Here is a 21,484-nt window from a genome sequence, read left to right on the forward strand (position 1 = left end):
ACGATATATTTAATAGCTTTTGTTGGGCTCACCCAATAGTTTTAGGAATATAAAGTTTGTTCTTGATGTTGTTCTAATAGGTTTTTTTTTTTTGGTAATATTCAATAATACTCTCTCTCTCTCTCTCTCTCTCTCTCTCTCTCTCTCTCTCTCTCTCTCTCTCTCTCTCTCTCTCTCTCTCTCTCTCTCTCTCTCTCTCTCTCAAAATGGTTGTAGGGAAAATAAAAGTGTAAAACAATTTTGCACTTCACCAACTCTTATTTTATGGTCAAATTGATCGTATTTTCTAATTCACCCAAACACCCTGTTGAGTGTAAAAATATTTTCCATGTATGTTTTCACCCAAAACTAACACATTCTTAATAAATAGTGTTCCCATTTTATAAAAGAATGCTTAAACCTGTCATATACTCTTGTATTGCTTAACCATTCAATACTGGAGGAAAATTTTAGAGATGGATCATTTTTACGAGACTCAACTGATGAAGAAATATAAGACTTACTCAAGCCACTGACGGAGCTTTTATTGTGATATTCATTGATGAAAGTAGGTACGATATATTTAATAGCTTTTGTTGGGCTCACCCAATAGTTTTAGGAATATAAAGTTTGTTCTTGATGTTGTTCTAATAGGTTTTTTTTTTTTGGTAATATTCAATAATATAGGCACGCCTATATCAGGCTAGAATCAGTTTTATAATATACATAATCATATAGTCATCATTTCATTCCATTACTATGTTGGAAAAGTAAGCGCCCAAGTATTTTCTTGGTTTCATCAGTTTTGATAAACTAATATTGAGTTTAGAAATGGTAATGGAGTGAGCCGGGATCAGATAATGGATGTCCCATCCCATCTCCCTTTCCAGGATGAGACGGGATGAAGAAAATTCATCGCATCTAATAAGGTGACTATGAAATTGATGAGATAAGGATGAGATAGAAAGAGAGAGGTCAGAGGGGCAGGTATGAATTGTTGAGAAAGAGAAGTGTTTTGGGAAATGTATAAAAATATTGAATTATATATATATATATATATAATTTATATTTATACACACATTCATGTACTCGGATGGGGTGGAGTGGACAAGATGGATTGAATGGGCAGAATATTTTGTGCCTTTCTTAATCGAACTATTATAATACATACAATGACACAAACATCATGGGATATGTAGGGACCAGGTTTGAGTACTATGCCTAATGGATAAGTAAACTCAAACCCAACAAGTCCAATACAATAAATTTGTAGAGAATGGGCAGAAGAATTGAGTTTTGATGAGTGTAATAACAGCTGAAGATAATTTAAAGAATGAATAAGTAAAACGAATATGGACTTAGGCAAGTGATTCAATCCTCGGCACTAGTTCGAGGAGTTTCAACTTATTATTTCTTGAGTGACAGTGACAATGGTTACAAAGTTAGCTCAGAATGCTATAGTGTTTTCTCTGGTAAAATCACGATCCCCCTTTCTCAGAGCTTCTTCTTCCTTATATACTACTTTCCTCCTTCATCTCCACTATTCATGTGCAGGTCAGATCTGCTATTGCTGGTCTTTGTCACGTCAATCTCCTCTCAAAGCTCTTAGATAGTAGCTGTGAGTCTAAAAAACCACTGCTCAGGTATCATTTTCACATTAATGCGGTCAGAGAGTTAGATGTGGAGCATTTAATGTGGAGGCAATAGTTTTTCCTGGAATTGCTCTACTGCCATGCTCTAGTGTGCTTACTTGTTGTACTTGTCATTTTCCTTGGAGTGCTTTGGAAGGTTGTCTTTGTCGGTAACTTACTTTTCTTCTACCTTGGCTTTGGTTAACCGAGGACAGAGTTGTCCTTGGCAAGGTTTCTAGGGTTGTCATGATCACTGCTGCCTTCTTCATATGCGATTATGGGCCTTAGCCTGAGCCTCAGGCCCAGTACAAAAGGTGGATGTATCTCTCTGGGCTCTATGACCCCACAATATTCACACTAATATAAATGAGGAGAAACTTCAAATTTGTCTAATTATTATGATAATTGAAAATTATGTTATAACAACAAAATATGATTTGTCAATTAAAGGAATACCTCCATCACCATAAGTATGAGGTGCAGGATGAGGTAGAGGATGTGATTGGAGTTCAAACTCCCTCAGGCCCTCATTGTCTTACTTTATTAATATGTTGTAGTCTAATTAACTGGCATTCCATCTTTAATGTGGCTTGATGCCGTCAATGTGGTTTGAGATTGTAGTTTCCATCTTTAGTGTGGCTTGAGAATGTATTTTTGATTCCATTAGTGTACATATGAGTGAGTTAATTTATAATACCAATGGAATATGAGTTTAAATTTTTTCGATATTTTGAGTTACAATGTTAGTAACATATTGTAATTATTTCTATAAAAAAAATCTCTTCGAATGTCTTACTTTATTAGTAGGTTATAGTTTAATTAGCATCCCATCTTTTAGTGTGACTTGAGAACATAGATTTGATCCATTAGTATACTAAAAAACTAATAGGCTAATTATGGTCTAACTGGCATACCATTTTAATATGGGTTGAGAACACCCCCCCCCCTCCCTCCGCCCCATTTTTTTTATTATCCCATTAGTGTATATGTGACTATGCGAGTATGAGTTATTTATCATACCAATGTCAAGAGTTTTGTAGTTTAATTTAACATTTTTTAATGTTTTGAACGGAATTGTCCATCGTTCAAATCTCATATCTTCTAATTATTGAATTATATTTTTATATATATATATATAATTTTTTGGTAAAATTTAAAAATATAAATAAAAAATTTAATTTTCAATAGTTTAGGGATGAACTTTTCAATAGTTTAGGGACTAAAAATGAACTCCTTAAAGTTTAGAGATAAAAAACAAACTTTTGGTAAAATTTAGAGGCCAAAATAGTATTTCAAATAATCACTCATTAGGCTATTTTAATTTAATTTGATATGAGTCACTCGCCCAAGAGAAGCCACTTTGACTTCATTTTGAATACAAAGAAGCGGCTTCAACATCAGCTGTTTTCTTTGACCAAAACATCGCTAAAGTATACTTCATTTACTTTGCAAATGGCATCATTCGCTTGGAATCTAGTGGAATCTAGTTGATAAATATTTATAATTCCTTAAATTAAGCATTCTTTATCTAGAAATATATTATCCCGGCCGAGACAATATAAGAATGTTTGTGGGTTAATTAATGGACCTATGTCTTACGTTTAGATTTTCTTAATTTGCAAATCAAGCTTTAGCAGCAGTTGCAATCCCCACATTAATTATAATTGTCTTTGAATTTTCACATACATTCATGGACCACATATAGATATCAAGATCGAAACAAGTCACAACTAAACCAAAAATATAAGGAAACATGCAATTTTTTTATTCTTTATCTGTTTAAATATTCAAGGTCCAATGCCACAAAGTTCATGTTGAAAGACATACTAGGCAAAGGTACAATACAAAAAAGGTCCAAGATACAAATCATGGTCCATATATAGATATCAAAATGGAAACAAGTCACAACTAAACCAAAATTAAAGGAAACATGCAAAGTTTTTATTCTTATTTTCTTAAATATTCAAGGTCCAAGGCTACGAAGTTCATGTTGAAAGTCATATCTGGCACACCTTCAAAAAGGGTCCAAAAGCTGTTGCTTCTACTCGTCTTTTTGGTGCTACATAAAGCTCTTTTTCAGCGACTCCATCTCTTTCTTCAGCGCCACATATTCAGCTGCAACAAAAAAATCCATTAATCTATGATAATATTAGAGTTTACAAGAAACTGTTGCATTGTGACAATTATTAACGATTTTATACATCGAATATATATATAATTTCTTTGAGCGAGATAACATACCATCTTTATAAGCTTTCTCAGTCTCCAGAAGTTCCAGCATCTCCCTTATTTTTTGGTTCTCCTCTCTCATAATCATGTGCTGAATCTCATAGTAGGTGACCTGTGGTGCCAAGAAGGATATCTTTGCCTGTATGTATGAACCCATAAAAATAAGATTAATGTTACAGAGAAATAACACTAATAGAATCGAATATTGATTAGCACACACTGACGTACTAAAGAAATATAAGTACGTACCTTCTCATTTTCTATTTCTCTCTCGAGTGCCTCGATGTACTCTATCTTCCGAAGCCGGGACCTCTGGGCGGACTCTCTATTAGCAAGCAGGCTACAAAACAAACTAATTAATCTTCTTTAGCTTGGTTCATCTATAACAATATGCTTTGGATGGCTTTTATACCAAAGATATTTCATTGTATAGCCCTTTTTTTTTCATAAAGGGAGAGAGAGAAATTAACAAGGTGTAAGTTGAGAGCAAGGAACATTTTATAATAATTATCTTATGAATCTAACATATATATTTTTGTTCTCACAGTGCACAGATTTTATATGATTATGGGACTAACGGAAGATGTACATATATATATATATATATATTTATTGGATAAATAAGATCTCTTTTTGCAGGATATAGATTAATCATATCTTATAAAAAGAATGAGAAAAAAAGAATGATAGAATGCAAAACAACCGTCTCATCTTCTTGGGGTTCATGCCTGGATCGATTTTACGATCCCATTTGTGATGGTAAGCAGCAGTACTAGACTCGCATTTGGTTGAAACATTGAGAACAAGGGGCACATCATCTTCTATGCTTTTGTTCTTGTCTGATGGCAGTGGAGATTTCTTAGATGCATTGAAATAACTACACTCTTGGACACCAGTACTACACAGATCAGCCTTTTCAGCACTGAAACTTTTACGGGGACCGAGCTCAAAGTTAATTGTTTTCAGTAGTGAAGCAAGTGCTGAATCACTAGCTGATCGACGGTGCCCAAGAAGTAGAGTTTTAGGCTGTGAATTCAGGTTCAAGCCCTCCATGTTGATGCATGGAGATGAGGAGCTTTTCTTATGTTTCGGCATTTGAGAATTCTCCATTATAAAATCAACCTGCAAGGCAAACCAAAACTAAAGTCAGAATATGCTTCTCACATATAATAATTATGAAGAAGGAGAAAACCTTCTAAAGGCATAATATTCACAGCCCCACCTTGAGAAAAGCTGAATGAGAGAGCAGTATTTTGCTTGTGTTTCTAAGGCTTGCTCGACCCTTTAGTTATATAGGAGTTTCAAGCAGGAGATAATCCATGCTCAGAGTGCCCCAAATATGGTTAGTTAGGTTAGCCCATTGAATAGCATCTGGAATACATGGTAAGTATATCTTGAACAAGAAGGTACACCTTGGCTGCCTAAATTGTGTCATAAGTAATAAATCCTATTTTAAGTCATACCAACTTCAATCTTGTACATATAATTTGTTAATATTGCTCTCAAAACTTAGATTGTCATAAGTTGATATTATTAAGAAGGTAGTTCTTCATTACCTAGATAATTAGGAGGAGTTAATTTAACAAGGCTAAGGTGAAGATGAAAACCTTTGCTTACATCTGATGTGCATAATTTTGATGCATGCATGCTGAATTACTAGTTGTTGTACTAGTAGTTCTAGTCCAAAATATACTACATATAGTAAATCATTTGTTTAATATAAGATTAGCCTAGTAATATTATTCTTTTATTTATTTATATCATGGACACATTGTAAAACATAGAGCTGAATGGTAAAGATGTATTTTTATTTTTATTTAAAAAAAAATAAAGATGTAGCCATAATAAAAAACCAAAGGGTAAATATGTATTTTACCAAAAACAATAAAAAAAGTAATGACATAACCATATTTATTATAATAATATAAAACTGAATAATAAAGAAGTAGCCATTTACGACATTATGCATATGTGTAAAAAGATAAGGCCGAACCACATTAATTCCTTCTTAATTATAATGATAATAATTATTATTTATTTTTATTTTTATTTTAAACCATTCAACCACTTTTGGGTTACACACAATTTAGTAAATGTATCAAACTTGTAATAAATTAAAAATAAAAATTCTATAATGTAAATTAGACCCCAAAAAAAAAAAAATTAACCAATTATTTTACTATAATTCTGAAATCTAAAATATCACTGTTTGGAATAATTAATTTGTACCCTAGTGTGTACTTTTAATTTTGTTTAGCAAGTGGTGCCATTGGTAGGGTTTCCAAACAAGATGAGAGAATGTTGCTCTTGCTTAGCAAAAATATTTATTACCATAAAATTTTCTTAACATCTAAGAAAATGATCTCTCTCCCCTTCCATCTTTTTTGGAAATGATATTTCCTTCATAATTTATAAATACATTCCCACACTTAAACCCCGTTAAATCTTCTAACAGAATATTCGTTTTTTAAAAAACATTACTATAAATAAACTAACTATACTATTAACCATGGTTAGATATAACCATTACGAGAGAGAGAGAGAGAGAGAGAGAGAGAGAGAGAGAGAGAGAGAGAGAGAGAGAGAGAGAGAGAGAGAGAGAGAGAGAGAGAGAGAGAGAGAGAGAGAGAGAGAGAGATGAAAAAAAAAAGTCAACTCATATTTTTTGAGAAAATGTCTCTTTTTTTTTTCTTTTTTTTTTTCCTTTTCTTTTTTACATTCGTTCTAGCCCTTAAATCTTATATTTTCTCTTTTACACAAACAAATACTCTTCCATTCATTTCTCAATCTTTTTCGAGAACTTTCATCTTTCCTCTTCTTTCCTCCGTGGCTCATTTTCTTATTTCAGACCTTCAATCTCACTTAGTAGTTGAAGGACACAATACATGCTTCCATCTCCCTCTCTCAGGATCGCACCTATGATCAATGAACTTGACAGTAATTTTGTCATCCAAAAGCCCTAACTATTAAGGCTAAATCGGCTATTGCATATTTGAGATATAGGTTAAGAATATTAAGGGTGCTTTGTTTTTTTGGTATAGAAGTATATGCTATATATCTGTGATATTCCTTTTAACCAGCATCTCAGATGAAATAGAAGAGTACTTCCAATGTTGTATATATTTTTCTTCACATTTTTCATAATTATTTATTTATTTATTTTCTCTCTTTTCCATGTATTTGTTCCTTTTTGACACCGAATTATTCAATTATTGTTTTATTTTGATTGATCTCAACTTGTTTAATTTTGGTTATTCTAACTTTAATTTTTACTTGATATCGGTTATAGCTCTAACAATTTAGGTTTTAAATTGTTTTTTTTATTGACCTGATTTCATTGTATACATAATTTATATTAAATTAAAATATTATAGATGCAAATACAGACGATATAACTTTGAGACGAGATTCTCAAATATGAATATTTTAAATGTTAGATCTGTTGCTAATATTGGCTATTGAGTAGATTGAATAATTTTCACATGCATGTTAATAATAATTTTCATATTAATTATTTACTTATTTTTTTCATCCGACTTTATTTGATGTTTTATTCTTCTTGTTCAACAATTTCTAGAATTATTTCTACAACAAATTGAAGTAGTCCTAAAAAATTAGAATCATTGACGCCACAGATTTTTATAGGAAATTTTAAACCAAACAAGCTTGTAAATTTATATAAAATAGATAATATAAAGAAAACGCAAGGAGCCGGATTGTGACTCTGTGAGTGTTCATTGTTGTTAGAGATATATTAGCTCATTAACATAGGCCCAAGTCTAATTCTACTTTGTGTGCAAGCCAAATCTCTTACTTGTACTAGAAGTCTATTAGTTTAGGGTTTAGTCTACTATATATACATATGTTATGATTCATTGTAACACATGATTTATATTATACCATAATATATTATTGATGTAGCCATTTTGTATTTCCTTTGTGAATGTAGGCCGTTAGGTTGAACCATGTAATCCTCGTGTGTTATTGTGTTCTATACTTTATGCTTTCGCTTCCGCATCCATACTAGCATATTTAACATGGTGTATCAATGCTAATATTTAACATGGTATCAGAGCTACCTTCTTGTGGCCATGGCTTTTTGTCTTTGCGGTATATTTAAGAGCAATCTTTGTCTTCCTCGGTGTTTTTTCGCTGCGCTTATCTTTTTTGGCTTCTTACTGTTGCAGTCAAAACTCTCCGGTATAGTCATGGCATCGTTAGAAATTACATCAATACTGTAAGACCATTGCCTTTCTCAAACTACTGTTACAGAGCTAAACTTTATTCAAGGGATCTTCTCAACCTTATCAAATCTCAAGATTTCATCAAGCTTCTATTTTGAGTTTGAGAGGGGGTGTTAGAGATATATTAGCCCATTAATATAGGCTCAAGCCTAATTCTACTTTATGTGCAAGTCAAGTTTCTTACTTGTACTAGAAGTCTATTAGTTTAGGGTTTAGTCTACTATATATACACATGTTATGATTCATTGTAATACAGGATTTGTACTACACCATAATATATTATTGATATAGTCCTTTAGGGTTTTCTTCGTGGATGTAGGCCGTTAGGCTGAACCATGTAACTTTCGTGTGTTATTGTGTTCTATACTTTATGCTTTCGCTTCCGCATCCATGTTAGCATATTTAACATGATATATCAATGCTAATATTTAACACAAGTACATGAAAATATGGTACAATGCATTCCTCACTAGCCAAAAGAAGAACATGTTGCAAGGAATTCCAATTCAACATAAGAAAACATATATAAAATGTGAGAGGAAAACAAGAGTACTGCAAACTGCAAAGCAGTCTTTGTTTTAGTCAAAGGAGGCATATCCATATTATGCTGAGCCAAAGTTTAAAATTTCCTTAATGAAAACATTCCACGAAAGCACTATATTGTGGGCTAGTAGCTACCTTAAAAGGTTGAAATGGCTGTGGATTGCTTGAAAAGAAAATGGAAAAATCGAATGGTTGATAGTTAATTTAATAGAGTGAGAGTTCCTAAAATATACGTAACATGATCTTCCTTTGAATTACAGTGAACAATATTGAAAGTACTTTCCACTTCTTTTTTATGTATTAAGTAATAAGAATTAAGACTCTACCTTATGTTTTGAGAGAGAGAGAGAGAGAGAGCTTCGTAATAAGAAATGTTTTAGACTTTTAGTAACAAAATTTATTAATTTGGTTGTGAAATTGATAAGAAGAAAAAATCGATCTACTTTAGTAGTGCCAGAGTTTACGCCATAAACCATAAGTCAATGCACTGTAGATGTTGAAGTCATGCTGCTACGCAAATTTGTTTTAAGTAAAGTTTATTTGTCGTTGAATGAGAAATTTAATGTTCAAATCCTGTATATATTATAAACCAATTATCATGAAATGAATACTATATATCTTTTTGGTAATGAACCTAAAATGTAACTCGTGTTACAATATAATAATAGTTATGTTTTAAGTAAAGTTTATTTGTCGTTGAATGAGAAATTTAAAGTTCAAATCCTCTATATATTATAAACCAATTATCATGAAATGGATGCTATATATCTTTTTGGCAACAAACCTAAAATGTAACTTGTGTTACAATATAATAACGGCTATGTTTTAAGTCTCATTGTCATTAAATAAGAGATTTAAAGTTCAAATCATCTATACATCATAAACCAATTATCATGAAATGAATGTCATATAATTTTTTGGTAACGAACTTAAAATGTAACTCGTGTAATAATATAATAATGGCTATATACACATGTTGAGGCACCAAAGTTTAAATAAATTAAAAAAAAAATAAAGCAACGCCCACCGTGGGGCTCGAACCCACGACCACAAGGTTAAGAGCCTTGCGCTCTACCAACTGAGCTAGACGGGCCTGTGGCAAGCTTGCGGCCTTACAACCTATACTGTACACGTCTACAGAAAGTCCGAACTAAACATGCTTTGGTAGCCACAACCCACAAGTGGCGCCTTAATAAGGTGCTAATGTTAAAAACCAAAAATGCTTTGGTAGCCACAACCCAGGAGTGGCGCCTTAATAAGGTGCTAATGTTAAAAACCAAAAAGGTTTTGAACGGCTATTTATACTGGCGCCCACCGTGGGGCTCGAACCCACGACCACAAGGTTAAGAGCCTTGCGCTCTACCAACTGAGCTAGACGGGCTCACACTGAAATTTAATCTTGTATAGCTACAAATAACCAAAAAAAGAAAAACAAGAGAAAAATACAAGAGGAGGTGGGGAAAACAAACAAAATATTAAGAAAGCTTCGGTTGACTTGAGAAGAAAATCAATTTAGAACAATTTTTTTATTCATCGCTTTGACAATCTGTTCTAAAGCCAATCAAATTCTTATCAAAATTGAGATAATGTTTGGTGCATTGTGAAATGTTTTTTGAAAAAAAATATTTTCAATGTTTTTGAGTGTTTAGCATGATGTAAAATCTTGATAAAACTGAAAATATTTTCGATTGACAAAAAAAGAAATTGTAATTTTGAGAGGTGTAAAATGTGGTGTAGCCCAAAAAGGCTTAAAGCATTTTCCTTTTTCCAAAATGCCTTGAACCTCTCCATACACGGTAGCTCAAAACTAGGTTGAGTTTATGTCTAGTGACTAGTTCCACTGAACACGTTGGGATACGGACATTGGACAAGTGTCCGTATCCTAGTGTGTCCAGTGGAACTAAGGGTCTAGTTTCCAGCTTTGCTGCTTAACTACTAAGGGTTTTATTTATTTATTTATTATTTTTAGTGTGTTTTTGATGTGTAGGTTGCTGCTTGGTAAGAATAAAATTATTTTATTTAAATTTTTTTAAAGGATTAGGTTGTTTGTTTTAGGTAAAATTAGTTGATTGGGCTTAATTACTTTTAGGATTACTATTAGTAATTTTTATTGTTGGGCTAATATTTTTGGACTTGTATATTTTGTTTTAGATTTTAAATTTATAATTTTTTTTATGGCATTTGAAAGGAGGAATATGCTGTAATTACAATTATTTTTTGGGGGTTCAAATTGGTGATGTGGTGAGTGATTATTGATAAGTAAAAAAAAAATGGTGAAAATGGCAGGTTTAGATACAAACCAATAAGAATTTACTATCTTAGTAATTTGTTAAAAATATTGTAGAAAAGTTTGTAGTTATAACATTATTCTTAAAATAATCAATAATGACAAAATTTAGCTACAAAATCGATTGTAGCCTTAGGATACAAACTTACTCAATATCTTTTTATTAGAGGTGAATTTTGACAAATCCACCATTGGATTGCATCTTCTTCTTATATTCTCCATGTTTGCAAAATTTCAAGAAAATTAAAGATCAATAGCTATGTCATCAATAAATTTTTAAATTGCAAGTTTTTGTAATTTAAAATTATACATAAAATATAAGATTATAGATTATATAGTAAATGATATCCGATTGACACAAAAATTGACATGTACATTAAGAGCATAAAGAACATGTAATTCAACGGTTAGATTTTCAAAATATGCAGTAATATTTATTTTATTAAGTGAGTTTATAGCCTAAAACTACAACTAATTTTGTAACTAAACTTTGTTCAATCAATAATATTGTTAAGGGGGTTAAATGGTAATTTTATAGAAAAAATTGCTAAAATTATTACCTATGTCTAAAAAAAAAAGTACTGGGGAGGGCCATTGCCCCCAAGATCTAAGTCTACCTCCGTCCTTGTTTAAAGGTTTGGTCTTTGCATGGTGTTGGTTTAGATGTGCTTCATGATGGTGGCAACTTGAACATTAGACAACGATTTGGGATTGGTCGTTGAAGAGGGAGGCACAACTATGGCTACGCATTTATTTATTTATTTTAATGTATGTTGATACTTGAATTTGGTTCATATGGTTCAATTTATTGGATTTTCTTTATCTTTGCCCTTTGTTCTAGTTTTTAGTAAGATCATAGTTGTTCGTGGTGGTGGATGCGTTGGATGGTTGGTATTGGAATTTGGGTAGGTTAGGGTTGTGAACAGAAATTTTTAGGTGCATTTTTCAAATAAGTCAAATGCTAGAAAATATTTTCTAAAAGCATTTTCAAAAATACAAAAAAATTAGAAAACTAACTCGTTTTCTTAAAAATGTTTTATGTTGAAATAAACGTAGTCTTAATTAATTTGCATATATGGCTTCAAACATGTTTGAAGTCAAACATTTTCCTAAAAGACATTAAGACAGCTATGCAATTGATTTCTCAATCAATTGTACGTAGTTTTGACAAAATAAACCCTGGAAAGGCAATTATATGAAAACAAGATAGCATGACATGATGTTGAATTCTAGTAGATGTCACTAATTAAGACCATAAGCATTTAAGTTCTAGTAAAAGTCATTATTTAAGACTAATTAATTTTTATTAGAACTTAAATGCTTATATATATATATGTGTGTGTGTGTGTGTGTGTGTGTGTGTGTGTGTATGTGTGTATATATATTTTGTAGGTAATTAATTAAGGAAAAATGAGTGGATAAGTCAATCTTTAATTATATTTTAGTTGTTGATCATCCTCAATGTTTTTTTCTTTATGTAGTTATTTTAGATACTTACAATGAAAAAGAGCGTATTTGAATTTTAGATGCCTTCGTTAGAAATACTAAAAGATGTGGATTGAGTTACATGTTTTTGGAATATGGATGGCTTTTATCCCTAACTCATCTAACTATGAGCATTTAGTATGTGTTTGGATCTGGATGAACCTGCGTCTGGTGTTTTGCGTTTTGCAATTTTTTTTTTCTCTTTTGCTGCACACATTTCAGTTTTATGGGACAAAGTGCACTGTTTACGGGACCTACAATTACTTTATTCAGAAAAAAAAAATATTAAAAATAGGTTTTATGATACTATTAATACATTTAAAAATTATTTATGGGCCTTGACAATTGGGATAAAGCTTACATAAATGGTTTGTCGTTTAGGTGTTCCTCATCGTTTCTTTCTTTATAGTTTGTCTCATAAACCGAAATGAACTCTTTCTTCGGGTTGAGCTTTCTCTATGGCGTTGGGCCCATATGGATCTTTAATTGGATCAAGAGTTACCCAAGTTCACAAAAAATGGGCTTACAATGGCAACCTGTTAGTCTGTTACCCAAGTTCAAACATAACCTAGACTAGATTTAAATCATTTATTACTCCACAAAATGGGCCCATATGGAGTACCTTTTTTTACATTCGGTATACAAAATGGTGACACGTGATCTTGGCAATACATAAAATAATGACATATATCATCTTTTGTAATAAATATTCACTATAAATCTAAATTATAATAAATATCCACTATAAGCTCTTTTAAATACTTCATTAATTTTTTTCCTTTTCTTTTTCTCTTAAATTTTTTTCACATGCCAACAATAAATAAAAATTAAAAAAAGTCCTTGAATGTACACTTTATATTTCACCATTATAATAAATATTCATTTATAAAATCTTTTAAATATTCCATCAATTTTTTTCCTAGTAAATATTAAAAATAGATAAATTGGTTAATTATTATTAAAACAAACCCAAACATCTCAAATATTAATATAATTTACAACCATTCTAGTCAAATAAAGTAAAATCATTACAACTAAAATGAGAAAAAAAAAAAATTCTTTGTTCTATTCATAATATATACACTTGTCAAATAGAGTATCATTTTGTGCATTCATTTTTTTTTTCTAGAGGTATAGGAATGGACCCAAGTGAGGGCCCGGCCCCTCTAGCCCAAAAAAGAAGAAGTCATATTTTGTCTTTTTTTTTTTTAGTTGGGCTCCCTCTCATCCAAAACCTTAACCTCCATTAGTTAGCTTAGCTTAACCCAACCCAACCCAACCCAAGCCATTATTCTATATGGATGTTTATTTGAAATTTTTAAATTTTTTATACTTCGTCCCCTAGCATGAAATTCTGAGGCCGTCCCTTTGTAAGTGTGTGAAGTAGTGGAGCCCCCTTTTCGCGTACACGCTTTTATTTAGATTCTTTTTTCTTTATCTTTATCTTTATCTTTTTTTCATTTTTTTCATTTTTTATCCGATGGAGAATCTAATAAAGAAGTTTCAGTAAGAACTAGCACATATATATACACACACACACACATATATCTTAAGTATTATACAATAAGCGAAATCTTAATAAAATTTAAGGGAAAATTACACTTTACCACCTTAAACTATACATCAGATTAAACTTTGCACCCTAAACTATTTAAATGCACGTTTTGTACCTTAAACTATGACCCTTGTTACACTTTGCACCATAATGTTAGTTTTACTGTTAAGTTGGACAGAAATTAAGAGCACATGACTTGCACATGGTTTTTGCTTAAGTGACACATTGTTTAAAGACCAAAACATCATTTTCACTTATAAATAAAATTACTTACATACAAGCAGGAACAATTCAAAGAAAAAAAAAAAATCAGATTTGCAACGGCCTTTATCATCCCTGTTTTTCCACTATTTATTCTCCTCTGCTACAGAAAATTTCATAATCATTCTTTATGTGTTGGACCTAATCTGCCGAAGGTTATAAATTTTTTCTTGTTATACTGCTGGAATATCGATCCAACCGACAAAGAACCATCATTCAATAATTTTTGGTGCTATTTTTTTTTTTTTTAAAATTTAAATAGTCGTTAAATTAGCCTCCTTGAGAAGTAGTAAAAAATTTTAGATTGTTTTATGCAATAACGATTTTTTTTTTTTTTTGAAACATGGTTGCTCCGATGAGTTGTTAAAATGGCCTCCATTAAAATTGATTCAGACATACGCTATTTTAAATTATGAGTTTTAGGACCCAAAAAAGAAAAAGAAAAAGGAATTGATGAGTCGATATTCGAGTTGTCATCGACAGATTGACTCAAGAAACTGGGAAAACAAGATTAAGGAGTCATAAACAAAGTGTGAGAGATACACCAGATAGCATCCCCACTTTTTTGGAAGAATTATTCGAATTATATTACTATAAATCTCTCTCCTGTCTCTAGAGCAATATGACTAATCTTGAAGCAATAAAACTTACCGAGAATTAATAGATATAGGCATATGGCACAGCAACTTATATGCACAAAACACATCCCTAAGTGACAAGAATTGTCTAAACACATAGTGCACATACTGCTGTGCCTAAACTAAACACCGGTGAGTAATCATAGGAAGAAATCATCTTTCACAATATTTTTTTCTTGATAATTATCCAGCAATCAACTGACAAAACTTGTGATTGAAGCAGCGCCGCTTTTTCTCAAGTTCGAAGATTACTGTTGCACCAATCATAGCAGATCATTTCAGCCGTTGCGAAAAATGTTATCCTAACATGACTTAACACCAGTGAATAAATTCTTGCCACTCCTCAAGTTCTTGCTGCAATTTTGATCGGAACTGACTGATTGAGCTCTGGCTCGCCAAGCTTGGTGGGCTGATCATCCTGAGGTCGCTTTACAAACAGAAAGAACAGTAGAAAGACAAGAAACAATGCAAACAACAGAACTAAAACAAGCATCATTATCTCACCATGGAGAGCAAAATCGTGGTCCTCAGAGAAGAGGAGCTCATCCCTCTGAGGATTGTTAGGTGCCATGAAAGGTGATAATTGAGTACTAGCCATAGAAATGTGATTGTTGAGAAAATGGTGGAGCTAGCTGCTTAAGGAGCTGAGCCTGTGTTAAGTAATATAATTCTCTTGCTAAATGGTGATGATTGCTGGTTCGATGTGATGTTTCTACATGTAGCAGCCAATAGCAAAGGACATGGGCCACGAGCCCCCAATCAGTCACATGTAGCGTGGACATGTGAAGAACAAGGCAGGTAAATAAGACAATCAATGACGGTCTGGCTTTTATGTCTATTCCTAATTAAGATGCAGTGAGAACATTCATTCATGCTCATTAATATGAAAATTGAAAAGGAAACTGATATATATAGATTAGATGTGTGACATATTATAAATCTAGAACAGTCAAATTGGAAAGCGGTCCTTCCTACATAAAGCCATTAAGTTTTGCAAATAGGCATCCAATGATACGAATATTGGTCTGCAAGAAGACACAATGCTACCATTCTGGCATTTAGCCAAAGGACTCTACCATGCGGATAGTGGATGTCTGTTTGGCACTACAAGTAGAGTTTTAACTTTTAATTATAGAATTTTAACTTTTTATTTTATTTTATTTTATTTTTTTATTTAATTCGATAGTTGGGGAGATGAGATTTAATTAAGAAATGTTTTAACTGAAAACACCCGGCTGTGTTGCGCCAATAACATGTCACAACATTGTTGTCTTGGCAGTAAAATTTTGGAAAGAGAGGTATTTTGTGATATAGAATTTTAATGGTGACATATTAGTGCTTAATCTTAAATTTGTTTTTGTTTGCTCTAATTAATTCAATTAGTAAAACCTTCTATCATCGAATAAAAAATTTACTATAGGTTGAAATTTTTTTTTTTTTTTTTTTTTTTTTTTTTAATTCGATAGTTGGGGAGATGAGATTTAATTAAGAAATGTTTTAACTGAAAACACCCGGCTGTGTTGCGCCAATAATATGTCACAAAATTGTTGTCTTGGCAGTAAAATTTTGGAAAGAGAGGTATTTTGTGATATAGAATTTTAATGGTGACATATTAGTGCTTAATCTTAAATTTGTTTTTGTTTGCTCTAATTAATTCAATTAGTAAAACCTTCTATCATCGAATAAAAAATTTACTATAGGTTGAAATTTTTTTTTTTTTTTTTTTGTATTTAAGAGAAACTTTAAATTTGTCTTCAACTTTGGACTTAGAGCTATTCAGCAAAATTATCGTTCCTATCAAAAGAGTAAACTCCTAAAGCCGTTTAATCCTACTTTAAAACAGAACCAAACTGACTCTTATTGTAAAGGCTTTGTACTAAAAAATAAATTGGGTTCATTAATAAAGTCAAAATTTAATTTATAAAATGAATAATGATAATGTTGAATAAAGTTTTTTTTTTTTGGTAGAATGTTTAATAAAGTTATGAGAACAGATAAGTATCTATAATAATTACAAGAATCAAATGATTTATATAAGAAAAAGAAAGCTTGATAAATAATTATGTTTGTCAGTCTCGTCCCTTTCATACCAGAGCATCAGTTTAATTAGATGCCATCCCCGTATTTAGCAAATATGAACACAGAAAAGAGGAAAAACTACAGATAAGTGTCTATAATAATTACAAGAACTAAATGATTTATATAAGAAAAAAAAAGCTTGATAAATAATTATGTTTGTCTTGTCTGCCATCCCATATTTAGCAAACATGAACACAGAAAAGAGGAAAAACTACAGATAAATGTTGCTTAAAATAGTGAAATAATGATTAATTTTACTATTATATTATGAGAGATAATGATTTGTCCATCTATTATAATTTAATGAGAAGACATCAGGGATGGGCCAGAACTTTTGGATTTTTATCAGTTTAGGCACAACATCTTGTCATCAATCCATGCTTTATCTTATGATTGGAGCAGATTTGTACTACAAATTTCACAATTTAAATGACCAGAGTATTGAAACAGTTTGACAAATGACAAAGGTTAGTGATCTGGGGTCAAATCAATTCCCGACATTTTCAAAATGCACACAAAAATACAGTCATTATATATATATAATTACGGGTAAGGCTTAGGTTTAGGGTATCTAGTGCGCTGAAATGGTGATATGTGTTCAAAAATAGATATATGTTATAATCTCAACGGATCCAGTTCAACTGGACATTTAACCCAAACCTCACCCTATAAATAAAAGCATGTATAGATGATAATTAAGAAGTAGTTCCAAAACTAAAAACGTCTTATCATTTTATCAGTCTTGATACAATTTTAGGATAAGTTATATTTTAAACCCTATAGTGTAGGGGTGTAACAAATTAAATTTTATAGTTTCAAAAATAACAAATTAAGTATTAATATTTGAAAAAATAATAAATTAAATCCTATAATTTTAAAAATAGTAAGTTAAATCTAAATTTTAAAAAAATAATAAATTAAACCTCACCTATTTTAGTGAAATTGGGTCGTATTTAAATTCTTTAAGTATAGATTCCTAATTTTTTTTTCTAAAAAAAGTATAAATTACTAATTTAAAAATATAAGTACTAATTTCAGTATATATTACTATTTCTTCTCCTCCTAATCCTAAAACCAAATAAGGGGAGAGAGAACTTGATATCAAAGACGGACTTAGAATTTCAAGTTAAGGGGCAGAGTAAAAAAAAAAAAAAACTTCAAATAAGCTTTTATATAGTATTAACAAACTATTAACCAAAACAAATATGCAAAATTATTGTTTCTTAATACATTAAGATGCATTTATCTACCAACAAAGACAAAAGACACAAAACACCATTGGTTTTTATTTTGTTTTGTTTTTTAATAAAATTTGTTATGTTTTGGGTGGAGGATTTACATAGGTTTGGGTTGGACTAGGCTGGATTAGGCTAATGATTTTGGAGGGGAGGAAGCCAAGCTATTTGAAAGGAGGGCCTAAATACATATATTTTTTATACTTAAAATATACCTATTAATTTTTTTTCCGTAAGGAAAGTTGGGATTTAAAAAAAATATTATTTCTTACATTTTATTAAAAAAAATTGTACGTAATTATTAAAAAGAAAAAAGGAAAAAAAGAAAAAAAAACTACATCCTTTTGAGGTGTTAAGTGGCAGATTTTTACAAGTACTTGACAGAAGAATCAAGTTAGCATTAGACCTAAAATTAAAGAACGAAAATGACAATTTACTCAAATTATTTTTTTTAAAAGTACAATTTGAATTTTAGCCTAAACAAAACATAGGTATTCACAATGAATTCCCCATATTAAGATTTTTGATCTTTTAAATAAGTCTGAATATGGATGTTTGCACAACGTCATGGTTGAGACGCTGAGTTAGCAGCTACTAGACACTGTTCCAGTTGCTTTTGTACTCAGAATAACGATAAAATACACTCCAATAATCTCTAGGACTCTGTAGACACCGTATACACAAATGTGCGTTCACAATTTAATATCACTGCCTCATTGGACAAAAAATATATTGACCCACATCCTTCTTTTGGAGAGAAAAATGACCCACATGCTTGAGAGAGAGAGTTTGCCTACAGAGGATAATTTGGGTTCGAAATGCCTCTCTCATTAGCGACTGTAATAAAAAATTAGGTAAATTTTATTCACAAATTTTGAGGTTTAACCTAATGCCAATCAGGTCTAAAACTTTTCAAAACAAATCAATTTGATTCTTAAGGCTAACTTAGTCCCTAAAACATTTGAGAAAAATAACTGACTTAATAGTTTTTAAGAACTAAGTAAGTTTTATGAACCGAATTGGTAAGTTTTAAAAAATCTTAGACCTAGTTGATATTAGCTGAAATCTTAGAAGATGTACTCCAGCTCTGTAATTTAAAGTACCCCCACCAAAGGGATTGTCAGAATTTGAGCCTCACTCCAAGGTAGGAACCATCAGCGATGAGGGTGACATGCATTTCATGTGGTTGAAATAAGCATGTGTGATGGGCCAGAGGCTGTGAATTGTGAGCAAAACAACGAATTCTATGGCTACAATTCAGTTTGATCATTGATGACTACGTATGCTGGGTCCTGTCACTTACATGACCTCAAAGTTTGTCGTTATTTCTTTTGATGGAGTAAGATAACTAGGTAAGTATATGCTAATTAAGGGTCTATTTGTGATCTGCTTATTTTACTGAAATTAAAATTTTTTTGCTAAAAATACTATAGATAAAAGTAAAAGTTAGTTGAAATAGTACAGTGAGACCTATTAATAATACCAAAAAGTACAGTGAAGTCCCTGAATAGTAACAAAAATAAATTAAATAGTAAAATAAGTTGGCTTTTTAATTTTTGCCAAGCACACTAAGCAATCATTTTTCTTCAATGATACGTTATACTCCCATAAAAAATGATAAGTTATACATTTACTTCGGATAATTATTTCATATGTTTAAAATTTAACATGTATATCCTTGCTCTCATAATATATGGGCCTCATAATTATGTCTCATAACGTCTAAGTCTCATAATTATATAGGGCTCAAATGTTGTGAGAATGATTTTGAATTTGCCGAATGCATGTAATACAAATGACAAGGTTACTGGTTAGGATAGTGTTGAATGAGAGAAATTGAGTGCGATTATGAAATTACCATCATTAGTGGCAATAAAAAAAAAAAAACTGGTAGATCACAATTTATGTCTAACTTAAACTCTCAATTTAGACAGCAAGGGATATATTGCTACAACTCTCTCAAATTGGGGTATTCAATTAAGCAAATTGATAGTTAGGGGGATTATCAATTGGATGAAGCTTTAATATAGAAAATTTTAATTCCCTCCCCCTACCCATCCCCCTCCCCATAAAAATGCTTGCCAATGAATGTTAGATTAAGTGACATATGTGAAAATAAAAATAATGTTGAGGTTGATAGTTCAAGGCCCAAGTGTACAAGTTGGTATCTTGTGTTTATGCTGCATGCAGTGGAACCACATAAAAATCTTTTTCTATAGATTAATACTACAAACATGACAATTTTTACAATAATTTAGTTGGCAAGTTTTATAGGTTCTCATTTGGGCTTATTTGTGACGTCACTTTATAATCTACCATTTTTAACTTGCCACCTCAACAGTAGTAAAATATTTTGCAAAAATTTGGTGACCTTGGTCTTGCTTGTTTTCCACATGTAAATATAACTTCGTCATTAAAAAAACACATTCACACACAAAGTTTGGCACCATGCCATCTTTGTTTGCAAGCGTGATAAAGAATTTGTTGAATTGAGATCGGAAGGGGTTCACCTAATAGGAAGATGCAGTCTAATTGATTGGACGTGAGGGGCCATTGCCCAGCTTTTTTTGTTTTGTTTTTTTTTTTTAATTCAATAATTGAGAGTGATGAGATTTGAAATTCTTAAGGCTAACTTAGTCCCTAAAACATTTGAGAAAAATAACTGACTTAATAGTTTTTAAGAACTAAGTAAGTTTTATGAACCGAATTGGTAAGTTTTAAAAAATCTTAGACCTAGTTGATATTAGCTGAAATCTTAGAAGATGTACTCCAGCTCTGTAATTTAAAGTACCCCCACCAAAGGGATTGTCAGAATTTGAGCCTCACTCCAAGGTAGGAACCATCAGCGATGAGGGTGACATGCATTTCATGTGGTTGAAATAAGCATGTGTGATGGGCCAGAGGCTGTGAATTGTGAGCAAAACAACGAATTCTATGGCTACAATTCAGTTTGATCATTGATGACTACGTATGCTGGGTCCTGTCACTTACATGACCTCAAAGTTTGTCGTTATTTCTTTTGATGGAGTAAGATAACTAGGTAAGTATATGCTAATTAAGGGTCTATTTGTGATCTGCTTATTTTACTGAAATTAAAATTTTTTTGCTAAAAATACTATAGATAAAAGTAAAAGTTAGTTGAAATAGTACAGTGAGACCTATTAATAATACCAAAAAGTACAGTGAAGTCCCTGAATAGTAACAAAAATAAATTAAATAGTAAAATAAGTTGGCTTTTTAATTTTTGCCAAGCACACTAAGCAATCATTTTTCTTCAATGATACGTTATACTCCCATAAAAAATGATAAGTTATACAT

The 21,484-nt window shown here is 31.4% G+C and overlaps 1 protein-coding gene and 2 non-coding genes across 3 annotated transcripts; all 3 read right to left on the reverse strand.

Moving 5' to 3' along the window:
* Positions 1-3,669: 3,669 nt before the first annotated feature.
* LOC112033905 (basic leucine zipper 34) lies at positions 3,670-4,892 on the reverse strand. The gene is made up of 4 exons (XM_024066677.2): positions 4,543-4,892; positions 4,089-4,179; positions 3,852-3,978; positions 3,670-3,725 (listed from the first exon to the last, which is right to left on the reverse strand). Exons 1-4 carry the CDS (start codon positions 4,890-4,892, stop codon positions 3,670-3,672), a joined length of 624 nt encoding a protein of 207 aa, XP_023922445.2.
* Positions 4,893-9,646: 4,754 nt separating this feature from the next.
* Positions 9,647-9,719, reverse strand: TRNAK-CUU (transfer RNA lysine (anticodon CUU)). Its single transcript has one exon. It is a non-coding gene; the product is annotated as a tRNA-Lys (tRNA).
* A 215-nt stretch (positions 9,720-9,934) lies between these two features.
* On the reverse strand, positions 9,935-10,007 carry TRNAK-CUU (transfer RNA lysine (anticodon CUU)). Its single transcript has one exon. It is a non-coding gene; the product is annotated as a tRNA-Lys (tRNA).
* Positions 10,008-21,484: the final 11,477 nt, after the last annotated feature.

Source organism: Quercus suber, unplaced genomic scaffold, assembly GCF_002906115.3.
Source record: "Quercus suber isolate HL8 unplaced genomic scaffold, Cork oak 2.0 scaffold_982, whole genome shotgun sequence".
NCBI lineage: Eukaryota > Viridiplantae > Streptophyta > Magnoliopsida > Fagales > Fagaceae > Quercus > Quercus suber.

Excerpts from the sequence above, each read along its gene's own strand:
- LOC112033905 (XM_024066677.2), bottom strand. The coding sequence starts at position 4,892 with ATGGAGGGCTTGAACCTGAATTCACAGCCTAAAACTCTACTTCTTGGG. Across the intron at positions 4,180-4,542 it reads AACCCCAAGAAGATGAGACG|CCTGCTTGCTAATAGAGAGT; the intron begins GTTGTTTTGCAT and ends TTTGTTTTGTAG. Across the intron at positions 3,979-4,088 it reads GAGAAATAGAAAATGAGAAG|GCAAAGATATCCTTCTTGGC; the intron begins GTACGTACTTAT and ends TCATACATACAG.